At 54.1% G+C, this 27,530-nt stretch overlaps 2 protein-coding genes across 7 annotated transcripts in view; both read right to left on the bottom strand.

The window, feature by feature from the left end:
• Nucleotides 1-1,502: 1,502 nt before the first annotated feature.
• Nucleotides 1,503-18,341, bottom strand: CARMIL3 (capping protein regulator and myosin 1 linker 3). Of its 6 annotated transcripts, XM_030318756.1 has the most exons (40): nucleotides 18,276-18,341; nucleotides 16,674-16,768; nucleotides 16,287-16,337; nucleotides 16,125-16,184; nucleotides 15,924-16,039; nucleotides 15,611-15,708; nucleotides 15,300-15,370; nucleotides 15,128-15,201; nucleotides 14,831-14,906; nucleotides 14,659-14,747; nucleotides 14,091-14,185; nucleotides 13,778-13,864; nucleotides 13,456-13,565; nucleotides 13,242-13,319; nucleotides 12,635-12,711; nucleotides 12,449-12,553; nucleotides 12,285-12,354; nucleotides 11,746-11,827; nucleotides 11,532-11,628; nucleotides 11,315-11,369; nucleotides 11,062-11,234; nucleotides 10,727-10,795; nucleotides 10,420-10,513; nucleotides 10,235-10,333; nucleotides 9,687-9,815; nucleotides 9,398-9,511; nucleotides 8,799-8,974; nucleotides 7,933-8,020; nucleotides 7,657-7,794; nucleotides 7,304-7,367; nucleotides 6,954-7,162; nucleotides 6,468-6,568; nucleotides 5,496-5,811; nucleotides 5,003-5,131; nucleotides 4,277-4,343; nucleotides 4,084-4,173; nucleotides 2,468-2,586; nucleotides 2,204-2,384; nucleotides 1,935-2,045; nucleotides 1,503-1,818 (listed from the first exon to the last, which is right to left on the bottom strand). In XM_030318756.1, exons 1-40 carry the CDS (start codon nucleotides 18,313-18,315, stop codon nucleotides 1,793-1,795), a joined length of 4,119 nt encoding a protein of 1,372 aa, XP_030174616.1. In that variant the 5' UTR covers nucleotides 18,316-18,341; the 3' UTR covers nucleotides 1,503-1,792. The 6 variants fall into 6 exon arrangements, with proteins under 6 accessions (XP_030174616.1, XP_030174610.1, XP_030174612.1 ...); XM_030318750.1 differs by lacking the exon at nucleotides 5,003-5,131 and having other exon boundaries at nucleotides 1,503-1,821; nucleotides 6,468-6,571; XM_030318752.1 differs by lacking the exon at nucleotides 5,003-5,131 and having other exon boundaries at nucleotides 6,468-6,571.
• A 799-nt stretch (nucleotides 18,342-19,140) lies between these two features.
• LOC115516276 (dehydrogenase/reductase SDR family member 4-like) overlaps nucleotides 19,141-27,530 on the bottom strand; it is a 10,758-nt gene continuing 2,368 nt past the window's right edge. The window contains exons 3-8 of the mRNA XM_030318759.1: nucleotides 24,359-24,460; nucleotides 22,256-22,326; nucleotides 22,107-22,158; nucleotides 21,668-21,802; nucleotides 21,189-21,244; nucleotides 19,141-19,658 (exon numbers count right to left, since the gene is read on the bottom strand). Of these exons, the coding sequence (XP_030174619.1) occupies nucleotides 19,544-19,658; nucleotides 21,189-21,244; nucleotides 21,668-21,802; nucleotides 22,107-22,158; nucleotides 22,256-22,326; nucleotides 24,359-24,460 (531 nt within the window). The 3' untranslated portion in view covers nucleotides 19,141-19,543. The remainder of the gene's footprint in view (nucleotides 19,659-21,188; nucleotides 21,245-21,667; nucleotides 21,803-22,106; nucleotides 22,159-22,255; nucleotides 22,327-24,358; nucleotides 24,461-27,530) is intronic.

The raw sequence follows: 27,530 nt of genomic DNA, 5'->3' as shown, positions 1-27,530 counted from the left end.
GCGCCAGCACCATAAACTCACTGTGACACCACGACAGTTACAGCCCTACGGATACACAGAAGGAAACACACCCAGTCTCAGCACTCTCCACATCGCGCTTGTGAAGGATATTCACAGTAACTCATAAAAGAACACTGGGCTATACTTGTCACACACACATACACTCATTCACACCAACCCAAATACAACAGAATGGAGATCTTCACGTGCTCCTTAAAAACCATCCCATACCACGCTAAATCTCATAGCTTTGAGAATGAGGTCCATTTCCCTCGCTGCTTTTCAACAGGGACACACAAGGAGATGCACACAATTGCTTAAGGACACACACAGTCTCCCATCCTGAGGCAGGGCTGCCACTAGGGACATGCGCTAAAGGACTGATTCCCGAAGCATCTTCTGGTGCTCACAATTCACCCCTCACCCCCCAAGATTCAACCCGTGTGGTCACATCCTTGTGGGAGGGGCCATGTCACACACAGATCTTGAGGAAACAAGACGTTAGTCCTTCCCCAGTGACACCCGGGAAACTAGGCAATTCCCTGGGGAGCTGCATCCACACATGAGGACATTTGGGTACATGGTGACCTGGGATGAGTACACGAGAGGGTTCACCGGAACATCTTGACCCTCCATTCTCTAAGCCGCTCTAAGTTAACGGCCATTTGTTGAACATCTGCGTGCCAGGGGCTGGGGCTGAACAGGCAATCACCCGGCACAGGTGATTGAGACTTAGGTCCTGCCCCTGGGGGAGGTGCATGTAGAAAGAACAGACAGACCCACAGACAGAGAGATGATGAGCTAATACACAAATACACAATGAAATGTGACAGGTGCAATGTTCCAGACTTATTCAGGATGCAATGGGACACAGAGAGGGAGGGTTTAATTTTGATGAGTCAGGAGAAGACAATCGGAAGGGCTTCCCAGAGGAAGAGGTTCCTGAATGGAGCCTGGAATGCTGAGGTAGTATTTGTTAGTACACCAATGGGAAACAATTGATTTAATCGTCCCTCACTGTGGACACTTCTGTTCCCTTGGGCCACTCTACCGTTGAGATTCTGACTATTGATGGTACCCCTAAGATAATGCAACATCATTTAATTCCGCCATTAGTGAGCCTGCCTGTGTGGAAACTTGCACACACACCACACAGCATGCTGCCCCCCAACCTTCTCTTGAACACCGGGACCTTCCAATCCCACCGCATGCCCCAGAGCTGGACACACACTGGTGCTGATTTGTGTCATTTTGGTCTCTCCTTCAGCCAGCTAGACCCAGATCCTGCACATACACTCCCCCACCCCACACTTAGGGACTTTTCAGTCCCCTCCCACTTAGCACGTCTTGGGCCCATCTCTCTCCTGTCAGAGCTCCATTCTCATCCCTGTGGAGTATTCCCTACTTTTCCCCACTGTGGCCAAGCACTGAGCACTGAGGGGGAGCAGATGGTGGGGGGTGGTGGCAGTGAATGGGGAAGACAGCAGAGACAAAGCAGGCAGTGATTTTGTTTTTTTTATTCTATACAAGGAGGGAGAGAGTCCCTGGGGATAGAGGGACAGATCTGCCCTTCCAGGAGAGGAGACGGCCCTGCCCCAAGCTCTGCCTCCCTCTCTCCAGGTTGCTCCCTCCCATCCTGTCCCCCACCTCCTGTCCCCAGGCCTCATCCTGCCATCCTGCCCCTGGGGGATGGGCTGGCAGAGGGGCCTGGAGGTGTGGGGGGTGGGTGGGGGTCTGAGTCCTTGTGAGGCACATGTTGAGAGGAGGGCTGGGCAGGGTGCTGTAGCGGCTGTCAGTCTGTTCCTGGCTCACTGGTTCCTGCTGGGGACAAATCCAGGGAGTCCTGTTTCCTAGGCAGGGAGAGCCAGCCTCTCGGTGTGGGCTATACCATATCTGGCAGAGGGGGACTGCCCTTTTGCCCACCCCACTGGCACCTGTGGGGTCAGGGGGCTGCCTTCTGTCAGGCTCCAGCTTGTCACAGGACTGTGCCCGCCGCGTCCTCTTGGGCTTCAGGGGGGCAGTCCGGCGGCCTGGATCTGGGGGCCCTGAAATGACAGTCAAGGTGGGCCTGGCACATGAGTAGGGCTCATAGGCTGGGTGCTCATCCAAGCTGTGACTCATTCCAAGCCCGGGAGGGGTCCTGAGGTGGGCAATGAGGTCCCAGAGGCGCCCCAAGCACCCCGCCCCAAGCCAGGTGGTAGACCTTGGACCTCGGTCTCCTCTTGATCCTGCTGTGAGCCCAGCCTCAGCCGGGGTTTGTTCATTCCTAGGACTGCACCCCCAGCCTCAGCCTCCTCCCTGCCCCCTGGCTCCTGGGGGGGCCGGCGGCCCCGGGGCACAGCCACTGGCTTGGGGGGCCGTGAAGCTAAAGGGGGGTCCTGCAGCTTGCAAAAGAAGGAAAAGACTGGGTCAGTTAGTCCCTTCACCTCATCCAAGGGCCCTTCCCCTCCGCCTTGCCGGCCCTCACCTTGGCATTCCTAGTGGGAACGGTCCTCTCTGGGAATTGGGCCCCCTCTTTTTCCTCCTCCCCGTCCTGAGAGGCTGGGCTGGGGCTCTGGCAGCTGTGGTTGGGGGCACTCTCCTCAGCTGGGGGATGGGAAGAGAGGAGAAGCTGTAGGAAAAGGCATTCTTGCATAGCTCTCCCTGACCTTCTTCCTTATGAAGCCCTGGAGGCCAGGACTTCTCCCCTCCAAGCCCATTTGCTCCTCTGCCTCTGCCCTGGATGTCCCCTTCTGCTCTAAGTGTTTCTGTCTCCTTGGTATGGTCTCTAGGATTGTCCTGAGCCCATCACCTTTGGAGGGGGCCCTGGTGTGGCTGTTCCTCTTGAAGGGCAGTGCTTGAGCCCATGCCTGCTGGGGCAGAGCCAGGGTACAGGGACTGCTGGGTCCACAGGCATGGCTGCCCATCCAAGGCCGCAGTGCCCCGAGGCCCTGCCAAGGCTGCAGCCTGGCATTCCCAGGACTCTGCCAGTCTGATTTAGATGATGAGAGCCTTGGGGAGAGATGCCCTGGCACCCTCCCACCGCTGCCTCTGTGGCTTCATGCAATCTGAGCCTGAGGGTGCACTACCTGGAAGGTGTTGTCTGTGTGTGTATCTGTGAGGTGTGAGTAAGAGGGACCTGGAGGGTGCTGGTGGTAGGTGTGTGCCCAGTGGAGCATCTGACTATTGTGCTTTCCTAAATGAAGGATGGAGCCTCACTTTAGGTGTTTTAACTAGTCTGTGAGTGGGATGGGATGATCAGCAAAGATGCCTTCAGTGCTGGGATGGCCTTGGAGGATTGGCCAGGGGCACGGACTCTGCACCATGCCCTTTTGCCCCAGCCTTGGGATGGGAGGGGGCGGATGAGTAAGTGTCTGCCTCTATGGGGAGATTTGTCCACGTCAGTGTTGTCGGAGGGTTGTGTTCCAGGCCTGTGAGCAAGTGAGTTAATATCCAGCTGACCAGCTTTCCTTTAGAGGCTCCTTAAGTACTCTGATCCCAGCAGAAAGAAAGCATCCTATCACAATTCATTTACTCCTCCAGAGTTCTGAAGCCAGAAGGTAAATGACTTGCTTAAGGTCAACACTGCTGGTGGTGGTTGAACCGGGACCAACACCCAGGGTTTCTGACCCCCAAGGCATGGCTCTTGCCCTTTTCTTGTGGCACATTTCTGAGTGAACTGTGGATGGCTTGGCGAGCTACTTTTGGAGGAGACTGGAATGTTTGAGGTGGGTCTGGCATGGCTGGTACTTGCTCACCCTCTTTCCCAGCTGAGGTGCAGAGAGAGACCTTCTTTATAGAGGTGCCACTCTTCTGACGGTGGCCAGAGGTGGCCCCTGCTCTACGGAATTCCCTGGAACCATCCACAAAGTGTTCTTCCTTTCTGCTAATCCTGGCAAAGCCACTTTTGTTCTGTAAGATCTTTCTTTGCATTGGGTTGTTCCTTTCCTTTGGATGAGGCTTTGTAAATATCCTCAAAACATTTTTACTGTGGTGACTTCCTGACTGCCCCACCTTGGCTGTAAACATGGGGGCTGTGGCTTCTGGTTCTTTGGACACACCCTGGGCCTTCAGTGCTGCTGCCTGAGAAGAGGCGTTCCATACCTATGTGCCATGTGGCTTCTGCTCGGCGCATGGCGCTGAAGCTTGGCTTGGTGCTTTGGGGTGGTGGTGGGGGCTTCCAGGCTCCCGGCCCTGGGGTGCAGGGAGGAGATGAGAAAGGGGGAAGGGGAAAGGCGAATTAGAAGGGGCCCCTGAGAGAGGGGTCAAGGGAAGGAAGTGAGGGGGACTGTCTCACCTGCATCGTCTGAAGAGCGCCGTTTCTGCCAAGCCTGGACACTGCCCTCCAGGTCTGGGCCTGTACCCTGAAAGGATAGCTGAGTCAGGTCATAAGAAAGTCCCCTCTACATGGAGACTGCAGGTAACAAGGGGCTTCTGCTCTAGCATCTCATGCCATTCTCATGGCATTAGTCCCTGGACACTTGTACCCTTATCCCCCAAAAGTCACACCCCTACCACCCTAGGGGGTGTAAGAAACGGCTTACACGAATGAGCATGTTGTCATTTTAGCAGTTATGTGTTTATTTTATGTGTGGTAGGAAAAAAAAAAAACATGACTAGTACAATAAGTCCATGATTTAAAAAATGATAATGCTTAGGACAAGACTAAGTTAAAAGGGTGAGTTGATTTAAATAAAAATATGTGAATAATAATCCAGGTGGTATGTGGGGAAGGGGAAAATCAGTCATAAAGGTGATAATCTAGTCACCAAACTTTCAGAAACAGAACTCTAGAGGTAAGTATTTTTACAACTGCCCATTTTCCAGGGAGGTAGAGGCTCCGGGAGGCTAAATGACCTCCTCAGCCTTTCACGGCAGGTGAGTGTGTGGAATGAGCAGACTTGCAGCTAACACCTTCTAACACCAGAGAATCACTCTCTCCACTGGCCCAAGCAGGCACAGGGCACAGAAGGGAGGCAGACAGGGATCCATAGAAACACTTGGGTGCCTGGGCTCCCCTCACCTCTCGTTTCCCGTCGAAGCTCCAACCCTTGGCTCTTCCCAACCCAGGAAGGGCAACACCATGGACCCTTGGCTGCTGTGCCGTCCCAGGGGCCAGGCCCCCCTCCCCTGGCTCCGCCCCCTCAGTGCCCTGGAACAAGGCCGTGGGTTTATAAGCAGTTCCTGATGGAGAAGGGGCTCCATAGGCTGCAAGGGAGTGAGGGAGGGCCCCTACCCCTCTGAGACCCCAGCCCTGGGACTGCCCTGCCGCAACCCTCTGACCCTCCACCCCTCCTCTGAGGAGTCCTTCCTCTGTCCTTCTTTGCATGCAGCACTCCCAGCATGCTCTGGGTCACCAGGCTTAGATCACTCAAGGAGTGGGGCCATTGGGAAGACCAAAGTTCCCCAGAACCTTGAGTCCTGTCATTTTCCCATTAACTGCCTGGGACAGGGTAAGTGGGTGGGCTATGTGTGGAACAGCAACCAGCAAGGATACAGCACCTCACCTCACTTACCATCTTCCTGTGGAAGGAAGGCCCCCGGCTCCCCCCAAATCCAGGGAGGGGGCCGCTCTCCTCCTCTGGGCTCCAACAGGGGGAGGAATTATTGCCAAGGCTGGGGGGATCTGGGCTTGGGGGGCTCTCCTGAGTTGGGGGTGGGGGTGGGGGAGGAGGGAGGAGGAGCCCAGTGGTGGGGGACCCTGGTCCCCTATCCCCCTTGAAGCTCCGGGGCCGGCGAAAGTGAAACAGGCCTCTGCGTCTCTTCTTCTGGAGTGGAGGCAGTGGCGGCTCTGAGAGGCCTGGCCGCAGGGTCCGCAGAGTCCGGGGGTAGCTGAGCAGAGTTGGGGTGAGTTACTGACAAAGTCGCAGGCAGGTGCAAAATGCCAGATGTGGAGGTCACTCAGGGCCCAGGCTGGTGCTAGTGTTAGTCTAGCCCTGGGTCTAATAAGCCTCCAACTTTCCTTTCATCCAGTCTCTCCTGCTGCCCCATAACCCTTTCCACTTAGATCTCAGGAGACATGGCTTCCTCACCTTCTCCGTCATCCTCCAGCAGCCTCCTTCCCTCTGTCTCCCCAGCAACTCCTTCCTCCCAGGCACCCCCATCCCCCCATCCTTCTCTCAGCTTCTCCCAGTGACTCCGTTTCTTCTGGACAGGTGCTGGGGAGTCTGCAGGACTGTGACAGAGAATATACCCTCCAGGGCTCTTACCACTGTCATCCCATCCCAGTGCCTGTTGCGACCCCACCCCCCCCCCCATCCCACCGTGGTGGTTCACCCTGGCCCCATGCTTCCCAGCTGTCCTGAGGAAAGCCAGAGAACATGGATGGGAGTTAAGGGCTGAGTGGGGAAGGACGAGAACGTGGGGGAAATGTTTCAGAGAGACTGGCTTTGGGACACTGCCATTGGAGAGGCCTCCATGACTGCTGGGAAGGAGCCCTTCAGGGCCTCTGGGCCTGCAGAAAATGGGACTGTGCCTAGGTGCCACACCTGGAGCTTTCATCCATGACCCTTCGGCTGAAAAAATCCTCCAGCCCCTCATCCAGGCGGGTGGCCATCCCATTCTCCTGTCGGGTCCCAGTTATTGGCACCTGCTGGGAGGAAAGTCCTGTAGGGTATCTCATCTGGAAGAGGAAGTCCTCCCTACTCCCTCCATTCACTCAGGGCCTTCCCCTTTGGACTTGGATTTGCCTCTTGTTGGCCCCATGAAAATTTAGACTTCAGTCTGCCTGGGCATTTCCTAGGCATGGTGGCTCTTGGCTGTATCCCTCACCCAAATGGGAACTGCCACTGACTGGCAGACAGATTTCCTATCTGGGAAAACTGGCTAATCCCATCCTCTTTTCAGTGGTCTGCCTGGGCCCCTGCCTGATCCCCCAAGGCTGATGTCTCTGGCATTTTGGTCCTAAGGCTAGAACCCCTGGCTCTGGCATTGCTAAGTGGTGTTGGTCCTTTTGCAAGGACTTATGGACTCACACTGGGCCGACCAGGTCCTGGAGGTGTGGTCCTGGGGGGCCGAGGCCTGCCTTGTGTTTGATGCCTTAGTTTATAGCCATGAGTGGGCAGCTCAGATAGACCCTCCCAGGAGCCACTGCCTGTGGGCTGGCTGCTTCCGAGTCCTGAGAACCAGCCAGGGGGGATCCCCAGGCTCCCCAGCTGGCTTTCCATGTCCTGAGGGCTCCCACCTGTGGGCACAGCAGCATTAGAGGGAGTAGCAAGAGGCACAGGGAGAAAGCAGGCTGGAAAGACAATTAAAAAGAAAGGGGCCAGGGCTTGGGAAGGGTGTAGGGACCTGGAGGACATTAGAATTGAGGCTGGGGACTCACTAATGAAGGCGGACACTGGCCGGATCTTGCGGCAGCGTTTCTGCTTTTTGATGGCCATGGTGTCCTGCAGAAATGGAAACCAATGGTGGAGCCAAGTTGAAAGTCCCAGGAGCCTCATCTGAAGCCTCTTATTCCTCATAAAGCCTTCTCTTTCGAGCCCTTCCTGCCTCACTTTCTTTGGGTGGCTGAGGTATTGGGACAAGGGAAGAGGCTGGGCTGGATTGGGGTTGGGGGATGAGACCAGGCCCAGTGTCAGGGGAAAGTGGAGTCCAGAGAAATGGACGGGGACAGTGTTTTGCAGGTTCAGGGTCAGGACCTAGTTTAAGGTGGGGAGTGGGGGTTGGGGCACTCACGATGTTGGTCCCAAGTTCATCATCTGTGGTCTCCTCATGGTCATGGTTCCGGCCTCGGCCCCGGGAGGACGGATCCTGCCCTTGGCCTGGCCCCGATGGTGGATCTGATAGTGTCTTTAGCTGGGCCAGGTGCCGGGCCTGGGGAAGGACAGATGTGAACAGGTTCCCAAGGAAGCTGCTCACCTTCAGGGGCTTTGGGGGATGGTTGGTTGGGGGAGATGGGATGATGTGGGGTGGAGAGTGTGCCTGAGCCTGGCTGGGGTTCAGAAGCCTTACCAGGCTCTTGTGGGAGTGGTACAGCTCCTGCAGGATCTCGTCCACTATGGAGTTGGTCAAGTAGGTGACGACTGAGAGCTTTACTTCACTGTGGGCACAGGTGGGACTACTCAGTCATCCTGCTCCCTGGCCCCTAAGCCTTTCCCCAGGTGCCTAAGGGAGTGGGCAGCTGGCCTGGACATCCATGGAGGCACCTTAGGTCTCCCTTGTGTCTCCATAAAGGCATGCTCTGTCCCACCCACTGACACCCCGCATAGGTGTGTGTAGATTGGGAGGGTGGGCAAAGAGGAATTGAGGAGAAAGAGCAAAGGGGCTCTGGGCCAGGCTCCTGGAGTTCCAGTGGAACAGAGCTGGGTAAATTGGGGTGCTGAGTGAACCCTGCTGGTCTCTGCTGGAAGCCCAGAAACTGGCTCTTCTAGAGCTGGCCACTTCATGGATATGAGTGATAATATTCCTTTGCTTTGGTGAGCAGTGGCACCTAGGATGAGAGAACACTGGAGGGGAACACGAGAACTGAGTGAGGGCAGAGCATAGTCCAGGCACCCCTACTCACATCAATTTTGTCCATGCCTCTGAGGAGGCTGTGCTTTGTTTCTGGGAGGCCATTCTTGGTGGATGTGTGTGGCTGAGTGTGTGTGTACACCTACATGTGCACTGCCAGGCTCCTAAACCCAGGCTCAGCACTTAGATTTCTAGGGCAAAGACCAGTTAGACCCTAAATAGCAAGGTTGCAGTTAGTTAAAGATTTATCCCTTGTAATGGAGATTATGCCATTCATTATTCATTGCTGTAGCTGGGCCCCAGGTTCCTAAGTGCTCTGGGACAAATCCAGCCCCTTCCCAGTGCCAACCCCCTCCACTTCTCACTCCAGCTTGTTCTGAATGTCCTGTCCTGCCTGCTCCAGCAGCGCCCCTCGGATGAAGTTCCGGGGCACAGTGACGCGCTCAGCCACATTGCTCAGCATCTTGTTGTGTCCCTCAGCCACTCGCATGGCCACAGGACATAACTCCTGCGTAAGGCTGACCATCGACTCCAGGATCACCTAGTATGGGGGGAGGGGAGGCCAGAGCCCCGGGGGGGGGGGGCGGGGCGCAGGGTCAGGGCTGGCACCACACTGGAAGAGACTCTAGCCTGTCTATTCCAGCCCCCCATGGTGAGACTAAGGGGCCCACCAACGTTCTGGGGCTGGTTACCAGCAGAGCCTGGGACATTCAGGCTTCCCCACATCCTGGTAAGTGTTCCTTCCATCCTGCCATATGGACAGGGGAGAGGTCAGAGTTCAGGGGTCAACGTGGAAGCTAGCAGAAAAAATCCAAGCCCTGTTTTCTAGCAAAGCCAGAAACATTGGGAGTGTGGATGGCTTCAACTCTGCCTTTCCTTCCTGTCCCCAGTAATTTCCCCATGCTGACCTCAGCCCTCAGCTTTGAGCCTTGGTCAACACTGGGCTTCTTCCCTCAGGACTTGCCTGCAGTTCCTTGTCCACAGCCTTGGACACCTCACTGGCAACTGACTCCAGCCTCTGCCGTACAGGCCCGTCATTGGCCAGCACGTGGCCCAGCTCATAGAGGCTGGGAAACAGCTGCAGAAAGAAAGAGCTATCATCAGAAGGTCAGAATCGGGCCTGACCAGGTCCTTGGGGGCCCTGGGCTGGGAGGACAGATGCATGGGTCAGGGCGCGGATACTCCTAGGGTAGTGTGGCCGGCCTTCCTGGGCTCTCGGACTGCGAAGGAGGGTGGGGCTGCGGAGGGCTCACCGCCCGTGAGTTTTTGGCGTCCTTGATCAGGTCCCGAGCATAAAGCAGCTCATCCTGCACAGGCTCCAGGGGGCACAGCCTCAGGGCCCGAACCTCCTCCTGCACCCGGCCACACAGCCGCTGCAGCATCTGGAGCACAGCCGGCAGAAGTGTCAGCGGGGGGGATCCTCGCACCCTCATCTTCCCAGGTGGGACCCCAGGCATCCCATTTCTGGGTCCCCTTGGGCAGTGCTCCTGGTGCTGGCACTGATGGGGTAGTAGTGGTGTCTCTGGATGGTCTGTTCTATCTTCTTGGGATGCCCTTGAATGCTCAGGGGAGTTCCTGCGGTCCCAGGGACTCCTGGTCTGGGGCCCCCCACACGTTCTCTCATGTTTAAGCCATACTCTGAATGTCCCGTCTTTTGCTCTCCCATGCATTCAGTCCAGTTGTGGACACCACAAAATGCCTCTTTCATGCCCCCACCCTTGTGTGTGCACCCTCTATCACATCACACCTGAGCCCTGTGTGCCCCATGCATGCCCCACGTGTCCCAGAGGGAAACGTTTACTTGCTCGGCGCTGCTGGTCACCAGGCCCTGCTGCAGCCTGAAGGCCTGCTCCTGAGGGCATGTCTGGGAGTGGTTGTTCCTCACCAAGCACCACTGGATCTGGAGACGATGGGGTGGGAGGGGTCAGGGCCTGGAATATGGGCTGGCCCCTGCCCCTTTCTGTTCCACCCTGCCGAGGCCTCTACCTTCTGCCAGACATCCTCGGTGCGCTCCGGGGCGCTGCGGTAGGCTTGGGAGATGTCACTCACGGGGAAGGACATGAAGCGCAGTGTGTGGTTGCTGTAAGGCACAGTGACACAGCTGGGTTAGGGAAAGGTGGGGAGAGGCCCTTGCTCTCCATACTCTCCTTGCTAACCATTTCCGTCACCTGGGCCTTTCCTAACATATCTCTGCAAACAAGTTGAGTGAACCAGGGTGGGGCTAATGTAGCAGGCTTGGTCCAGGCCCAGGGAGGCTGGGGCTGGGGTCAGGGCAGAGCTCTGGTCCACTCACCTCTCCAGGGCCCTTGCGATGTCCAGAAAGCCCAGGGCAGATGTGTTGTTTCGATCCCATAGGATGGTTCTAGGGAGACAGTGAACAGTAGCTGGTTACCCCTCCCTCTGGGTCCTTTTTAGGGGTAGGCATGCACCCCCTTCTGGAGTCCTCCCTCCTTTCCTGGGTAATGAGGCTGACTCCAAGATGGTTCTGGGCCTGAAGGTGTTCTGGAAGCTGGGCTACAGAGCAACACAGCAAGCAGGACGCGCGCGTGCGTGCATGCATGTGCGTGTGTGTGTGTGTGTGGAGGGGGTACTGGGACTCCAGTTCAGAGATCAAGGTGTGCACCGTACCTGAGGGAGGAGTTTATCTGCAGGGCCTTAGACAGCATCTTGGCCCCGATGTCCTCCATGCCATTGCCACTCAGATCCACCTTAGCCAGGCAGGTGTTGCTGCCCAGGGCATTGATGAGGATGCTGGTGCGGAGCTTCAGCCTTGAGTCTGCCACTGACAGTGACTGCAGGGACTATGTGGGCAAGAGTGGGGTTGAGCCCAGTCCCCGCAGCCCCTGCCACCGTGGATCCCTTCCCAAGCCCAGTCACTCACACAGTCCTCTTCTTGGATCAGTTGCACCAGCTTGTGGAGGATCTCCTCCAGGGTCCTGTGGGGAGTCAGGGCTCAGAGCAGGAGGGGAGGGGTTGGGGTCATGCTACTGGAGGAGCAGGAGGTGATTTGAGCAGGGAGGGGCCAGAGGTAACACAGTGAGCCAAAAGGATAGGTGGTTGATGGGGTGAGGTCTGTGGGTATGGGGAGGGGACCTCACTTGGCCTTGACATTGAAGTTCTTGCCCAGGAACAGGTGCTTGAGGGACTTGTTCTTGCCAAGTGCGGGCACCAGTGTCAGGAGGTCTGAGTCGAACCCTGGCCAATAGATGGGAGAGGTCTGGCTTTGAGGCCTGAGGGCGGCAGGGGGTGAGGGGGCTGTGCCCCAGGCCCCTGGCCCCATTGGTCCTCAGGAATGGAAGTGTCCCTACTTACCATTGTCTGACAGATCCAGGCTGCCCACACAGGTGACAGCCCCCAGCTGCTCCTGCAAAGCCTGGGCTCCTGCTGAGCGGAGCTGCAGGGACACGGTGAGGGTGGGGTGGGGAAGGCAGGGGTGGGGGCTCCTTTAATGCTTAGAGATTAGTCACACGAGGACTCATGGCCATGCTAGGTCTCAGGTGTAAAATCAGGAGGTCCTTTCTCCACCAGATCCTTTCCTAGGGCTCTCTCCCTTCCTCCCTTTAGCCAGAAATATCTCCAGACTGCTGCTCCGGAGATAGCTCGCTCCTGCCCTCTGGTGGGAAAGTCTGGTATCTCCCACCCCAAAGCTTTCAGGGGGCATACTGGAGGCTGAAAATGACCTCTGGAAAAGAGGGACACAGATGACACACTGAGAAGGGAAAGTGGAGGTTTGGTCGGGTCTGGGGGTCACAGAGGCGCAGCACAGAGGTAAGATGGAGCCATTGGAGAAATGAACAGTGAGGCGACTGGGTGGGGGACCGGCAGTGGGCGTTAGGTGACCAAGGGCTCACCTCACAGCTGCTGAGGTCCAGGTGCAGATCACTGAGGTGACTGTTGAGGGAGAGGCCCTGGAGCAGTGCCCTGTGGGAGGAAGGTCAGCAGGCCCACCTCTACCCCTCACCCTCTTCTCTCATGGTTCCCTCTTGGACGCCCCCCAACCCTGCACCCACCCGACCTGAGGGCCTCCAGGGGCAGCCTCGTGGCCGACAGGTTGACGTGGCTCAGTGTGTAGGCGCTGCTGAAGAACTGCTTGAAGGCCGGTGGGGCCTCTCGGCCCTTCCTGCAGAGACTCCCGGGGTCAGCAAGGGAGGGGGATGCCCATGGCTCACCCCATCCCTCCTTGTGCCCTTTGTGCTCCCACCTGTGGGAGCAGCTGTTACGCGCCAGGTTGAGGTAGGTTAGGTGGGAGCAGCAGCCATGGAGCAGGGCTCCCAGAAGCTGTGGGGAAAGACATGGTGGGTCTCACATGGGCTGGGAGGGGCTGGCAAGGACTCCTCCCTCCCCATCAAAGTCCTGGCTCTTCACCCTTGGCAGTCAGTGTGATCCCTTCTATGAATGCCCACTTCGCCTCTTAATGCCTCAGTTTCCACTCTGTGGAAAGTGGGTCTACTCCCTGCTTGACCCCCAGGGGTGGCGGAGCGGCTCACAGGCAGTGAATGTGTAAAGCCAGAGCGAGCCATTAGGGGCTCATAAGGTGCCTTGTTCAAGTCAGGGGAAGAATCCTTTCCTCTTGGTGGATTTAGCCAGGAGCACAGCTGGGGAATGGAGGGAGGGCTGGCTTTTAGGGACAGCCAGCACAACCTTGGGCAGTGACCGGGATAGCGTGCCCCACAGGTGTGAGCTGTGGGCTTTGCTTTATAATTCAGCTGAACTTGGAGTCATCCTGCCAGCTCTGTCCACTCAAGGCAGGGGCCACCCTGGCCTCCCTAAATCACTTCAGGCTGGTTCTCCCATCACCGACCCCTCACCAAGTCAATGGCGCAGTCGGTTCCTGCCAGGTCCAGGTGCACCAGAGCATTAGGCTGGGCCAGGAAACTGTAGAGGGCCTGGGAATAAGGACAGAGGGGCTGCCAGGGAAGAGGTGATAGAGCCCCACCACCCCCAAGCTATAGGGCAGAGACTCCCTGGTCCTGAAACCTGAGTGTGCTTCTGTGGGGCTTGAGCTAGGTTCCACGGACTCACATTGGCCTCATCTGTGGCGAGCAGCCCAGGGTTCTTGCTCAGGTCCAGGTATCGAAGGGAGCTGGCAAAGGCTGGGTTGGCCCCGAAGGTCTGGCCCAGTGCCTGGAGCCCTGAGCACAGCGGGCACTGGGCTGGGTTGGCCCCCATCCCACCTCTTCCCCTTCCACACAACTCTTCCCCCCAGCCCCCAAGTGTGTCTCCTTTCCCTTCCTCAGATCCCCAGGATGCTGTGTGAATGGGTAGGTACACCTCTGGGACTCGAGGATCCAGAGGGTGCTGGAGGAGGTTAGAGGTCAGAGGTCAGGGGTCCTGGTGCAAGTACCTCGAGGGGAAATGGCAGTCTTGGCCAGGCACAGTTTGGTGAGGCCAGTGGGGAAGCAGAGGAGCTGTTGACTCAGACTGAGGAAACCTGGGAGTAGAGAGAGAAATGGGCCCAGTGAGAGGCTGTGCAGTGGGCATAGGTGGTGCAGAGTCAGAGGGGGGCTTGAAGGAGGTACAGGCCCGGGGTCAAGGACAGCAGTATTGGGGCAAGGGCTGGCATCAGGCTGGAGAGTCCCTGTTCGGCCCCAGTTGGGCTCTGGGCTAGGGCAGGGGTCTATATTGTGGTGGGGGTAGGATTCAGGGCTGGGGCTCACCCTTGTCCTCGATGGGGTTGTGGGACAGAGTGAGGGCATGCAGCACACAGCTCCCGTTCTCCCCAAACACCCCGGCCAGCTTCTGGACAAAGTCCCTTCAGGGAAGGGGAGGAAGGATTTGTTTGTCCCAGCCCCGGACTTCCCCTCTTCCTCCACCTGCCTGCCTGGTTGGGGCTGCAAAGGTCAGAGGCCTCCATAGGTGGGGATGAGCTTGGGGCCTGCCAGGAAGCTTGTCATCACTATGAAGTACCTGGGAAGTTGTGCCGAAACAAAGCCTAGCTTTGGGTCCTTGAGATTAGAGCAGTCCACCCCATTGGGTAGTTGATGGAAGAGGATAGGGCATGGAGCATACTGGGAGAGGCCATGGAGCTGGGGGGCTAGGAGACTTAGGTCTGAGTCCCAGCTTGACCATTGACCTGCTTTGTGCCCTTGTTGGGCCTTAGTCTTTTTTTCTGTAAAGTAAAGAGCTGGAGGAGATAGCTTGGGGATCCGTATCATGCTCTGATGTTCTGGGACCCTAAGACTACATCACTGGGGCACCACTGCCCAGGGAGGAGGCTGGCCTCACGTCTTAAGCCCGGCATTGTCCAGCACCAGCTCTTCGAGGCTCCCCGACTTGCTCAGGGTATGTAGCACCTGTTCTAACACTTCAGAGCCCTGAGGACAGAGGAGGTTTTGTGATCAGGAGCCAGAGAGGACACTACTCTCCAGCCCCTCCTCCCACCCCTCGTAGTCCCTACCAGCCGCAGATCCTTGCAGTAGAGTTTGGTGAACCACTGGTTGTAGGCCAGGGCTGCCACCATTAGGGCCAAGTCTCTGTGGGGAGATTGAAGGGCCAGGAAAGTGGTGAGCCGGTGGTTGGGGCAGGAAAGAAGAGTTTAAGGATGGGGTGATGGACTGGGGAAAGTCTAGATGGGTAGAAGGCAAAGGGGGGTGGGGTTGGGGAGATAGAGTTGGGGCTGTAGGTAGGATCAGAAGAGGGAGCCTGGAGGCTGAGGCTGGAATGGGGGGATTGAGTCTCTGCTCCATCTGCTTACCGGCTTTCCAAGTGGCTGAAATCCAAAAGATTGAACTCCCGGTTATCCTCGGCATGATAGATGGTGTCCACATCCTTGGAGAGGTGGAACTGGCTCACACCTGCTCCCCTCCTCCCCCGCCCCCTCCCTCTGGGTCCCACCTGCCCGCCTGCTGGGTCCCTGCCCAACGTACCCATTGCACCTCCTCACGGCAGTGCAGTCCGTTGTAGTCACACAGGGCAGCATAGGTCTCGGAGAAGCCACCTGTGGGGCAGGATGTGAGCTGGTTCCATGAGGAGTAAGGGTGTGGAGAATAGGCTTGGAGTTCAAGGAAAGGTCAAGGTCATTTTATGTGGCCCGTGTCCTGGGTTCCTGCTATACCATGAACCTCTGAGGTCTAGGAGCTATGGAGTCCTCAGGGCAGACACAGCCCCATGCACAAAGGACTCTGGACAAGGACAGGGTAGTTTAGGCCCCACTTCCGCCAAGTTTGCCCCTGCTCACCACAGACACTGTGAGTGGTCGATGTGGAAGTCTCAGAGTTAGGGGACGTGTCTCGGGGCCCTTCTGGGGTGTCAGCATTTCCACGACGGATTAGACACCTGGAAAATGACCAAATCCATCTCAGAGAGGGGTGTAAAGAAACTCTCCATTCTTCCCCTGTTATAGCTTCTGGGCCCCTAGGAAGAAGCAGCAGTGGGGACATAAGGGCTCTTGCTCTCGGTGTTCCAGGAGCCCAGGTCCAGGGGAAGGAGGGAAGGAGGAAGAAGTCTCTTTGTTGTCTAACCCTTTGAGAGACTCCTCCTTTGCCACTCACCCAGGGCCAGGGCAGACCTTGGAGAGGGCAGAGCTCACATGTCGTGTCACCTGGTCCACACTCTCAGCCGATGGGAGCCGCATGCTCACCAGGCCACGCTCTGTCTCCACTAGGATCTAGAGGAAAGGGAGCATCAGGGCCTTAGACATCAAGTCTGTCCTCCTGCTGACCCAATAGTAGGGCCCAAGTTGGGGTCCTCACCTGGTTCTGACTGAGCGTATTGAAGGCGCGGATTTCTAGGACATTGAAGGAGCTCTCCACCTGTGGGAGGGGCATGGGGGTGCTCATCTTAAGGTAAGAGCCTGGCTGCCTGGCTCCGGAGGGAGTATGCCAGGTGTACTTCTGCTCCTCAGCCCAACTCACCTTGGCTGGGACTTTAAGGGGGAAGAGGTGGAGGCGCCAGGAGGTCAGGGCCTTCAGAGAGAGGAAAAGAACATCAGCAGCAAATGGCCGCTCCTGGGCCCTAGGCCGCCTGCCCTCCTTCACCCCCCTCAGCCTGTGTGCAAGCCCTGTCAGCAGTGGCCCTCTGCTCCCGGTATCCTCCTCTCTCATGCCCCACCCTGGGCTCCTGAACATCCATTCAGTCTAGCCTGCCCCTTCCCCAGGCTTGGTCTCCTCAGCTCTCCCCCCACCCCCACCCCCAGTCTCCCCTGCCTCCCAGGCTCCTTGCTCTCAGCAGCCCAGCTGCCCTTGATGACACCCCCTCAGCTGCTCCCCCTCCCCCCATTCGCCGAAGCCCAGTACCCTCACCAGAACTCGATCCTCAAACTTCTTGGGCTTCGTCTCCAGCTTCACCCGATGTTGTTGGAGCACAGCCCCTTGGCTTAAGCACCTCCTGATGCTGTCTGCAGGTGGGTGGTGGGCCTGCTCAGAGCTCCCCTTACCCTGGCCACCCCTACCTCCCCAGGGCTTTCCAGGGGTGGGGTCAGATGAGAGGAGAAATAAGCACAGAGAGAGCTTTCCTTCTTGGGTGGCTTTTCTCTTCCTATTAGAGAGGGAGGGGGGGTGTGGAGAAAACTCTGGCTCCTGATGTCCCTGAGTCAGGGGACAGTTGCTGAGTGACACTGTCTGTGGGAGGGTGTGTCTTACACTTCTGAGGGTGTGAAGGATTTTTCCAACCCATGCACTCCAGCAGCCATCGACATATACATAGTGAGTCAGTGTGTGGGGGCGTGGGGGTGTCCCTCTGACTATATTCTAGGTGGTCTGGGTGTGAGTGTCTGCCTTTTACTATGCATGTGTGCACGCCTTCTGAAGATGCCAGGGAGCCCGTGTGTGGCATTGGTAGGACTGGATAGGTGAATGAGTATGCTGTGCTTGTAGTTGTGAAAGACAGCCCTGGTGTGGGGGTGGGGGTGGGAAGTGGGGGGTGAGAAAGAGTTAGTGTTTAAATGAGCCCAATACCCACTTCCTAGCAGAACCCATCCGGATATCCCAGTGTGTATATGTGTATGTGTGTGTGTGGTGGGGGTGCATTTTCTGTAAAGATGTGTGTACACATATCTGATGATTGTATTTATGTGTGTGTGTAGGTATGGGAAATTGCCATGGTGCAGCATGCCTCTGAGTATCCTTGAGCGTCCTGGTCTCTGCGTGGGCTAGCCTGTGCTCCTGCCTGGGGCGGGGGGCCAGTGAGGGTTGTGGTAGTGCTGGGTGGGGGGTGTGGTGTCAGGCCTTGGTTTGGGCTGAGTCTGAGAACCATGCAAACAGGAGAGACCTTGAGGTGTGAGTGTGAGTAGGGAGAAGGGGCAGGCTAAGACGGGGGCTGTGGGAGGCGAGCTGCAGAGACACTGCTCTTGGTTGTAGATCCAATCCGGGCCCTCTTCCCTGACTCCCTTCTTTGCCCCACTGGCCTGGGAGCTGCCAGGCTGCCAGAGGGGCTTTCAGGGCCAGTTCCGGGGCGGGGCCGGGAGGAGGGAGGGTGCTGAGCGAAGAGGCGGTCAGGACCAGGGGCAGCTCCCATGGCCCGGCGGGGCGGACCGGGCCCCGCCCGGCGGGGAAACGGGGACTCTCTGGAGGGGAGACTGGACGTCTCGCCGAGGGATGGGCTAGGATCAATGAGAGTCAGCCCCACGGAGCGCCAGGGGACTGCACCTGTCACCGAAGATCGGGACGGGAGGCTCTGGGACTGGAAGGTCCTGACAGGGTGAGGCGAGGCGGGCAGTGGAGGATGCTCGGGGGGCAGCGATGCCCCTAGCTAGGATGCAGGGGCAGGGGACCGCCTTGGAGCCGGAATGCATGGGGCGCGGGGAGGGCAGGAGGCAGCGGGGCTGGGGTGTACCGCGGGGAGGAACGCACTGGGTCTGGGATGCTCCCGGACGGGGCGTCCCGGAGACCACCGCAGCCTCGTACCTTGCAGCTCGCGGGTGAGCTCCGCGCTGGGCTTGGCCATGGCGGCCGCTGCTGCTGCCGTTGCTGCAGAGGAGCCGCCGCCGCCGGGGAGCCGCGGCACATGCTAGACCCGGCTCCGGCAGGGCCCCGGCGCTGAGCGCTGCAGCAGCCGCCGAGCCCGCTCCTGTCAGGGGCGGCTGCGCGAGCGCTCCTCCCCCCGCCTAGGAGCCCGGGTCTCCCGCCCCGCCCGGTGAGGTGTGGGATTGAGCATGCGCGCCGCGCCTCCCTTCCGCGTGAGACCCCGCGCGCGCTCGCGCCCACCCCTCCCGCCGGCTCCCGCGTGCGACGCCCTGTGCGTGTCGCCTGGAGCCTGGGCCATCTCCCGGGCGGGACTAGCGTCCACTTTCCGTGCCACCCACTCCTCGGGCACCGTGAGCAGAACCCATTTCTTTTGTTTGTGGGCCTGGGTACCCCTCCCCGGGTCATCCTTGCAATGCCCCTCCCTTTTGCCCTACTGCTTGGGAAGCGTCCAGCTCCTACTTGCTGACTGGCGAGGAAACTCAGGGACGAGGGCGATGCCAGGAGAGGTCCTGGCTAGATCTGGGGGTGTTCGTCCTTCCTCCAGCTTGCCCAGCCTCGGGGATCCCTGCAGCGTCTTTGGCACCATCCCCACGGGTGTGAGGCCGAGAGTATCACCCGGGAGTTCCCGTGCCACCTCCTTCCAGCTGGCAGTTCTGTAGACACATCCACCCCTGAGCATCACGCTTAGGTCCTGGAGACAGGGAGGAGGATTAAGGGGATCCAGGGTTGTAGCTCACTCAATCTCTGCTTGGCTACCACATCTATGTACCCTGCAATGACAAATGAACACACCTACTCAAAGCAATACAGTCATCTGCATTTTATTTGCACCTCCCTTTGCAAGTTGTTGATTTTCCAACTGCTCTTTCCACCCGGGTTCCTTCAATCCCATCTCCCTCAAATTCCCCCATGCCCAGGAAAAAAATAGTAGTTTTTGCCAAGGTAGACTCAGCTTTCTCAGCAGGCCTGCCCTATGTTCTCAGGGGAAGTCTTTATCTAAAGCTACAGCAACAGGGTGAATCCTCATAGGACCACACCTTGACCAGAAGGAAGGCTGGATCTTTTCAGAGAGCAGAATTGATTTTGGGGGTGAAGTAGGGTGTAAGGTGAGCAGTATATTAGGCAGAGGTGGGAAAGACTGATAAGTGCTGGAACAGTACTCAGGAGTTAGAGCCCAATCTCTGCCCTGGTGAGTTCTCTCCAGGTCCTCAGAGACGGGATGGGGTCCCTCCACCCACTACCACTGTTTCCCCAGTGATGTAGCTGGCGTCTTCAGAGCACAGGAAAGACACGATGCCTGCACACTCATCTGGTTTGCCTATCCTGAGGAATAAGGGAAACAAGGAACGGAGTAAATATCAAACAGGCCAGACCCCCTGACCTGGCCCTCAGGGCATGAATGTGCTTATTCAAAAAGTATCAGATGATTTATCAGGACCAGTGTATAAGCTTCTTGTCAATCAAAAAGGGTTACCATGAAGATAAGCTGTCATAATAAATACTGCCTAAATACTGCACGCTGTAAAAACCACCACACATTATATTCAAATAATACAGAGACACTCTGTGTTTTAGAGAATCAGGACACCACAATCCAAAGTCATACAGATAATCTGGTGAGCAGCTATTTTGTTTCACACGTGTGTATACTATTCAAGTGTCAGGTAGTCTGTTAGACAGTAAATGGTTTGTTTAAAATGATTCCATTTATATTGCTTCAATTCACAGACAACTTTTTCAGGAATCTGTTTTTGTCCCTTAAAGTTAGGTTCATTTTGTGAGAATGTGCTAATTCTCGGTGTTTGTATCAGTGATTGCATAGTTAGGGAACACTGTAACCTAACCAAAGAATGCTCTAGAGGTGGGGGTAGAGTAGGTACCTCAAACTTAGAAGGCCTGGATTAGTGGTTCTCCATCATAGCTGCACACTATAATCATCTTGGAGGCTTAACTTCCTCCCCACCCTGGCCTCTCACCTCGCGAAGGGGAAAAAAAAAAAAAAAGCCTAGGTTCTATATTGGACCAATTAAAAAAGAATCTCTGGGAGTGGAGCCTGAGCATTTGTAGTTTCACAAGTGCCCAGCTGATTCTAACGCACATCCAAGATCAAGAAGCATGGGTGTAGACATTCACTGAGGCTCCAGGATGACAATGCCCTTACTTGTTAGTGAGTTGTGAAGTAGGTGTGCAGCTCATGCCTGACATCAGAACAGCTTTGGGTGCACCTGAGGGGATCTGGAATGTTTGGACCAGCAAAGAGTAGGCCTTGCTGGCATGTGTTCTTGAGAGAACAAGATGGAGAAGCTAAAGAGAAGAGAGTTTCCAGAAGCCACAAGCTGGAGAGAGGAAGGGAAGTTAGAGGAAAAGGAACCAGACAAAGATACCTGAACAGTTTGGCTAGCCCTATGGGGAAGAGGCGAGTTTTCTTAGCAAGGGGAGTTTTGGGACTTAGTAAAGCTCTTCATTCCTTTTATTTGGATTGTAGGATCATCAACCTGAGCTCTGGAAACATGGCTTTTTATTCAAGGGGAACTAAAAAAGCAGGGTTTTGGTCTTGGTCTTGTTCCCTGGATGCTAGGGATGCCCAGAGATGGAGGGAACACCCAGGTGGAGAGAGGAGTCAGGGTTTTTCTCAGAATGGTGCTCTGCTGAAACCCAGATGCCTGTGTTTGGTTTTTGCAATGCAGGTGGACCCCTAGCACATGCCACCATAGTGACACAGTGTTCATGGACTTGGGAAGTCTGTGTGTGCTCATGTTGTCTGTGGGACCAAAAGACAGCAAGCTGTGGGCTGTGTGAGGGAGTGGAACTTTTGTCTTTGTCCTTCCTAACCCTCCCCTGTGACAGTCTTACCTTGTTATCTGCATGGTTTCTTTTATGCTCTCCTCCCTTTCCTTGTCCATCCACAACTGCAGGAAAAAGGGACATCTCTTTATGTGGCAGAAGAGGAGGACAGGGAGAGGAGAAAGTGCCACCCTTATGTCAGCTGAGAGGAAGGCTGGAGAGGACACCCTTTTACTTCTTAGTCCTCCTCAGTTCCCAGTTGTTTCCCTCCTCTGTTCCATTCTTTTCAGGTGCTAGTGAGGTTGTTGCTGGGTGTCCCCAGTTCTCATCCACTTAAGGAAAAATGAAACCACATGAGCAGAGGCTGAATTCCTGTCTCTAGTGCACACCTCAAGAAAAGCGCATGTGGGGTCTGATCTGGACCAGTGGCTGGTATGGGTGGGCGGGGAGGAATGTCAAAAAAAGTGCAGGGATCAGGGTGGAAGGTACTGGGCTTCCCCATCTGGGAAGATGCCCCTAGGGGTCCTAGGGGTACCAGGGGTCCTCACCACACGGCTGAAGCTAGTCTTGATGAGTCCTGGTGCCAGGCAGTTCACCCTGATGTTCCTTTGGACCAGCTCTTTGGCCAGGTTCTTGGTGAGGCCTAGCAAGGCTGTTTTACTAACATTGTAGGGGCCCAGGCCCTGGGGAAAGGAGACAATGCATTAGTGTCTTTGTTTACAGTTCATTCTTGGTTCTTATAGTAAGACAGGACCAAGGGCAGTAGATAATAGGGCATCTCCTATAAGGGAGGGTCCCCAGCTAGAAAACTGTCTTGTGGCTAACCCGCCCCTAGGTTAGGATTTGTGGGGGCAAGGCATCTATTTTGTGGGAGGCGGCTTGGTGGTGTGACTCCAAAAGGGGACACATACTAATTAGGATCACTGGGGGAGTGGAAAAATGCAGGACTGGGGACAGATGGAAGTAGCAAATAAGGGGGGATCTTACAGGAAATGGGGTGTAGGCTGCTATGGAGGCCACAATCACCACTGAGCCGCCTCTGGAAAAAGAAGAGAATGAACCTCTTCCCAGTGGGAACCCTGGCCCTCAGCCCATATAAGGTCCATCACATCCACGCTCCCTCTCACTGTCTGTACCCTCGTTTCTCCATCTCTGGCACCACTGCCTTTGTCATGAGGGCTGTGGCCTTCACGTTAATGTTCAGAATCTGAAACAGAGAGAGAAGGAGAAAGAGCATGAGGGAAGAGCTGGAGAAGGCAGGGCGAGGAGGACTTATAGCAGGGTTCCTGGGATGTTTGTTGGGCCTGGTGCAGATCTCAGATGGTTTACTTGGACCATACAAGTACAGAGGCCAAGGCCTGGGGAAAAGCACCTCTCACCGGCTTATTCAGCTAGAGAATGATGCATTAGGTTCGGGTGAGAAGGAAAGGGACCTGGTTCTTCTTGTCTCGTAACCAGCCAAGTATGATTTGACCCATATTAACAGGGCTGCTTTGGACTTGAGCTGGATTTTCTGTGTTCCTTCCAACTAGGGAGAACTCGGAATTGGGTTGGCTTACTGGACCTGCCCCAGAGTGGGCCATGCTGCTCAGGGAAAATGTGGCCTGACCTTGGGCACTCGGGATTGTTTTAGCATTTCCCTGGCTTCTGAGCTTAAGGAATGAGATATTTTTGGCCCTCCAGGATGGACTGTCTGGCTGGATATTTATTGGAAAGTGGGATCATGACGGGAGCACTTTTGCAGGAGCTGGAGCACAAGCTACAGTCAAAACCCTGCATCCGTAATTTGAAACAAATGCATAACCCTCATTTATGTAGTTCTAGGCACTGCTGGGATATTCCCCTCCCGTGCCCCCATGCTGACTTCTTATTTTGAAAATTTTAATCTTACAGAAAAGTTGAAATAGAAAAACAATGAATATCCAGAAGGTACACTTTAGATTCACCAATTGTTCACATTTTGCCCGATTTGTCCTATCTGTGTATCTATATAGTTTTTTCCCCCTGAACCACTGAAGATAAGTTACAGTCATCACAATGCTCTATCAGTAAAAACTTTAGCATTTTTTCCCAAAGAATAAGGACATTCTTACACACTACCATCCATTATCACACCAAGAAATTTAACATTTGTAATAATGATTTTACCTAATACGCTGTCCATAATAAAATTTCCCCAGTTGTCTCCCCAAATGTCCTTATTTAAAAAATCCAGAGTTTAATCAAGGATCAACCACTGAATTTATATTTGATGTACTGTGACATTTTAAAAAATGCAAATTAAAAAGAAAAATTACTTGGTTTAAGACTGATTTTCATGTGGTCTTTATTCAGACTGCTCATGAAAGATGTTTCTCTACTTTAAAGAATATCAATCAGGAACTGAGTCACTGAAGAGCATTTGGCACTTTGGTCTTTATGTCTGTGAAACACTGATAAACAAACTATAATATTTTAGTATCCTTAAACTTCAGTGTTGAGAAATTATTGATGACATCAGAGTAAAAAGCAAAACCATGGGAGATCATAAAAAATTTAGCATTTCCAAATCATGTGCGAATATTAACCTTAGTAAACAAAGACAAATATTTTAATTAAGGCTTTATAATTAAAAACTGTAGTGTGTGAAATATATCACAAATATAATTATACACGCTCACATTAAAACCAATATTCCACACTTGAATTTAGACATCTGGATCTCAGATTTTCTTGCCACTGCAGTTAAGAAGAAAAGGGCACAGGTCTTTTGCCAAGATTATAAGTTATAAAGCGGTAACTTAGGTCATTTCACCAGAATTGATATTTCACTTAACTAGCAGCTATTAACATTTTCCAGCTAATGAGAAATAGTTCCTTTTTAGAAGCTGGAAAGGGGATGGGGTGTGGATAAGTTTAGGTGTATTAGCTATTGGCATATAGTTGCCATGTCTCTGCTGGAAATAAACCAGGAAGAGCCTGGATAAGCATGTAGGGGGAGAGAGCTGGGGAATGAATCACAAGAAGGCTAGCAAGGAGCAAATGGAAGAACAAAACTGGGGAGAAGCAGAAATGAAAGAAGGGCAAGGATAGAAGAAGCCACCCCCCACTTGCCCTTTACCAGGTGCACTCCAGGTGTGTGCAAATCACAAGGATTCCTCACATTTACAGTGAACTTGACAAATGAATTCTAAAAGCAGACTGAGTTTGTTCTGGCCGTTTTCTGAGGCCTGTCCCCTGCTCCTTTAATCCCCTCTCACCTTGTCCCACATCTCCTCGGTGGCATCCATTATGTTTCCAAAGAAAGGGTTGACGGCGGCATTGGAGACTAGGATGTCAATGCCCCCATGGAGGTTCACAGCCTAGAAGGAGTAAGGTCTGAATTAGGACTGCAGGTTAGTAAGGGAGGTGCACTTATCAATGTTGATGAAGAATTCCTTCTTAGGAATGAAATGATGTCAAAATGATGTCTCTTTTTCATGAAACATTTCTCTCCCAAGCTACCCTAAGCTCTGCTGCTAAATGTTTCAGGTTGTCTAGTTTCTTTCTTCCTGCCCCCACTTCTAGGGCTGCTGCTGACCTTTTACTCTTCACACTTTCCCTTTGGGGAGCTCCTCGATGCTCATGGCTTCTTCAGTCCCACCTCAAAATCCATTTCTAGACGCTTTCTCGTTTCACACCCAGTCCCAGCCCCATTTCTCCAGTTTACTGTCCAGTTCTCCTTGACTGAGTTACCGTTATCTCAAACTCAACCTGTCCACACCTACTTGAATGGAGAAACAGTTTTAAATAGGCCAACAGAAAGTCACCCCTGGAAGGGCCTTTAGACCACCCAGCCCAATGTCCTCATGGTGAAGGTAACAAACTGTAGTCTAGGGAAGTGAATTTCTCAGTAATGACATAAGAGGGCTGGCCAGGAACAGGAGGCCTGCTCCCTGGGACTTTGGGAGAGGGCAAGTGGTCTGCTCAGGGCACAAAGCTAGTTAGTGGGGGCAGATCTGAGGTCAGCATCCCTTCTACCACAGAGGTAATACATAAGAGTCCTCTGAAAGTGAGTTGAGCTCTCTATGAAACTGACTACCCAGGAGCCACGCTGGGGAAGGCACCAGCTTGGGTTTAAAGCAGTTTCACACTTGGTTATGATGTCATTTTCTCTCCCCGCCCCCCCACTTTTGGCTTACAGGCATGGAAGATTCAAGGCAGAAACTGAGATTTAAACAGGGAAAGCCAAGAAAGGGAACATTTCACCTCGCTAATAAATTGTAAGTAGATGGCGAAGGCATGTGCCAGAGTAATGAGTGGCCAAACAGAATCTGCCAACAATACGTGACTCTGAAACCAGACGATGCATTTGCCCAGAATGGGCAATTCTGATGCCTTGGGCGAGCAGCACTAAACGGGCCCTCAATCAACTTTGTGCTTCATGATTTGGCGCACAGAGGGGTGTTATTAACAATGTGTACCATCTGCTAGCTCCCGTTTTAACTAATTATTCTTGCTAACTAGGTGCTAAGCTCAGTTGCTTCTACACTGCTGAAGGAATGCTTGGGCTGTCAACATGTAAATTTAACAAAATTTAAAACCACCTAAGCTTTTAAAATCAGTATGAATACTATCTGGTGCTCTGTAACTTTTGGTGTCCCGGCACAAGGCCCCAGCCACCTGCTTTGGCTCTGTGTAAGTTTCGCCTATGGATTTTGGACGAGCAAAGTGCAGAATAAGCTAGAAAGGGATGTTGGGGGTGGGAAGCCTAGCAGCTTGGAGAGGGGAGAAGTCTAGGTTTTGCCCAAACAGACAGAGAACCATAGAAGATTAATGAGAAAGGCATTATGACTACCCAGGTGTCTCTTAAGCCTGTTCTAAATTGTGTGATCACTACACAAAAGTGATTAGGAGTTGGGTGCTGTTTTCTGATAGATATATTTTTTAGAAAAAATACCATCAAGTGGAGAAGCAGCCGATCTAGTTTCTGCTCCCCACACCTTTGAGAAGCTTCGCTGTGCAGATTTAGAAGCTGCTGGATAGTAACCATCCTTAAGGGAGGAGCTTTTCCCAATGCAGGCTAACAGTTCTTAACAGGCAGAACCCATCTCAGATTGCTAACAAGTACCCTATCCTGTTCTCCACCAAAGAGTTGTTTTTGACTCATCCTTCCTATTTCCCATTTCTTTTTTTTTTTTTTTTAATTTTTTTTTTTCAACCTTTATTTATTTTTGGGACAGAGAGACAGAGCATGAACGGGGGAGGGGCAGAGAGAGAAGGAGACACAGAATCGGAAACAGGCTCCAGGCTCCGAGCCACCAGCCCGGAGCCTGACGCGGGGCTCGAACTCACAGACCGCGAGATCGTGACCTGGCCGAAGTCGGACGCTTAACCGACTGCGCCACCCAGGCGCCCCCCTATTTCCCATTTCTTGACACCGGGTTAGGAAGAAAAAAAATCTTGGTTGGTTCCCACTAGAGGTCTCTTGGGCATATCCATTCTGGTCCCACTGCTGCTGCTCCAGACCTGAATGACAGAAACAGCTTCCTTGCTAACATCCTTGGCTCAGAGTCTTTTCTACTCTAATATATCCTCTTACCAGTGCCAGATTATCTTTTTAAAATGTAACCATTTTCATCTTGCTCAAACCTCATGTGGCTTCTTATTTCCTCCAAGAACATCCAAGCACCTTTGGCAAGCTCTGGAGGCCCTTGTCGCTTGCCCTTCCCACCAGCATTCCTGAGCCTATGCTCTCTGCTGTGAATTCACAGGGCTCCCTCTACCCTTCAGTCCCTCCTTGGTTGGCTGCTCATTTTGCGGGGTCATTTGAAATCCTGTCCCAACTCCATCTATCCAGTCTCACGCCCTCCTCGAGGTCTACCTCAAACCCCACTTCTGAGCCAGGGCTGTAGGACTGGTTAAGTGGAGCTGGTCAGGGTGAGAGGTTGTTTCCCTGACAGGATTTGGGCATTAAATTGCTATGCACATTTCATATGGCCAGTCAGCAATTGGCCCAGGATTCTAGATGGCTCCCTTCACCCTTGGGATCAAGGTCCTAATCTCAGACACTGTCCAGCAGCCTATTCCAGGAAAGGTGACTTTCTTGGACACACATTTGGCTCTCTCCAATGCTCATTCGAGTATCTGCCAGATGGTTCCTTAAAAATGGAATGACTTTATATGGTCTATTATATCACGGTTTACCATTGTTTAAGGTATCCCTCTTCTAAGATTACCAAATTATTTCTTCCAGTCTTCCTATCCGTTCACACAATCCCTTACTTTCCATCTAGGGTAGATTCTCCCTTCTACTCTAGGGAATAAAGCATGTGCCCTGAGCCTGACGGAAGAGTGGCCTCCTTTGCCAGATATTCCTATTTTCTTGGGTAGCTGGAAGGTTGGTGCCAAATACCAATTCTGACACTGGCTTAGACTCTTTTTCTTTTTTTC

This window comes from Lynx canadensis, chromosome B3, assembly GCF_007474595.2.
Source record: "Lynx canadensis isolate LIC74 chromosome B3, mLynCan4.pri.v2, whole genome shotgun sequence".
Taxonomy (NCBI): Eukaryota; Metazoa; Chordata; class Mammalia; order Carnivora; family Felidae; genus Lynx; species Lynx canadensis.
The sequence above is the reverse complement of the archived record's forward strand: the minus strand, read 5'-3'. Positions and strand labels throughout refer to the sequence as shown.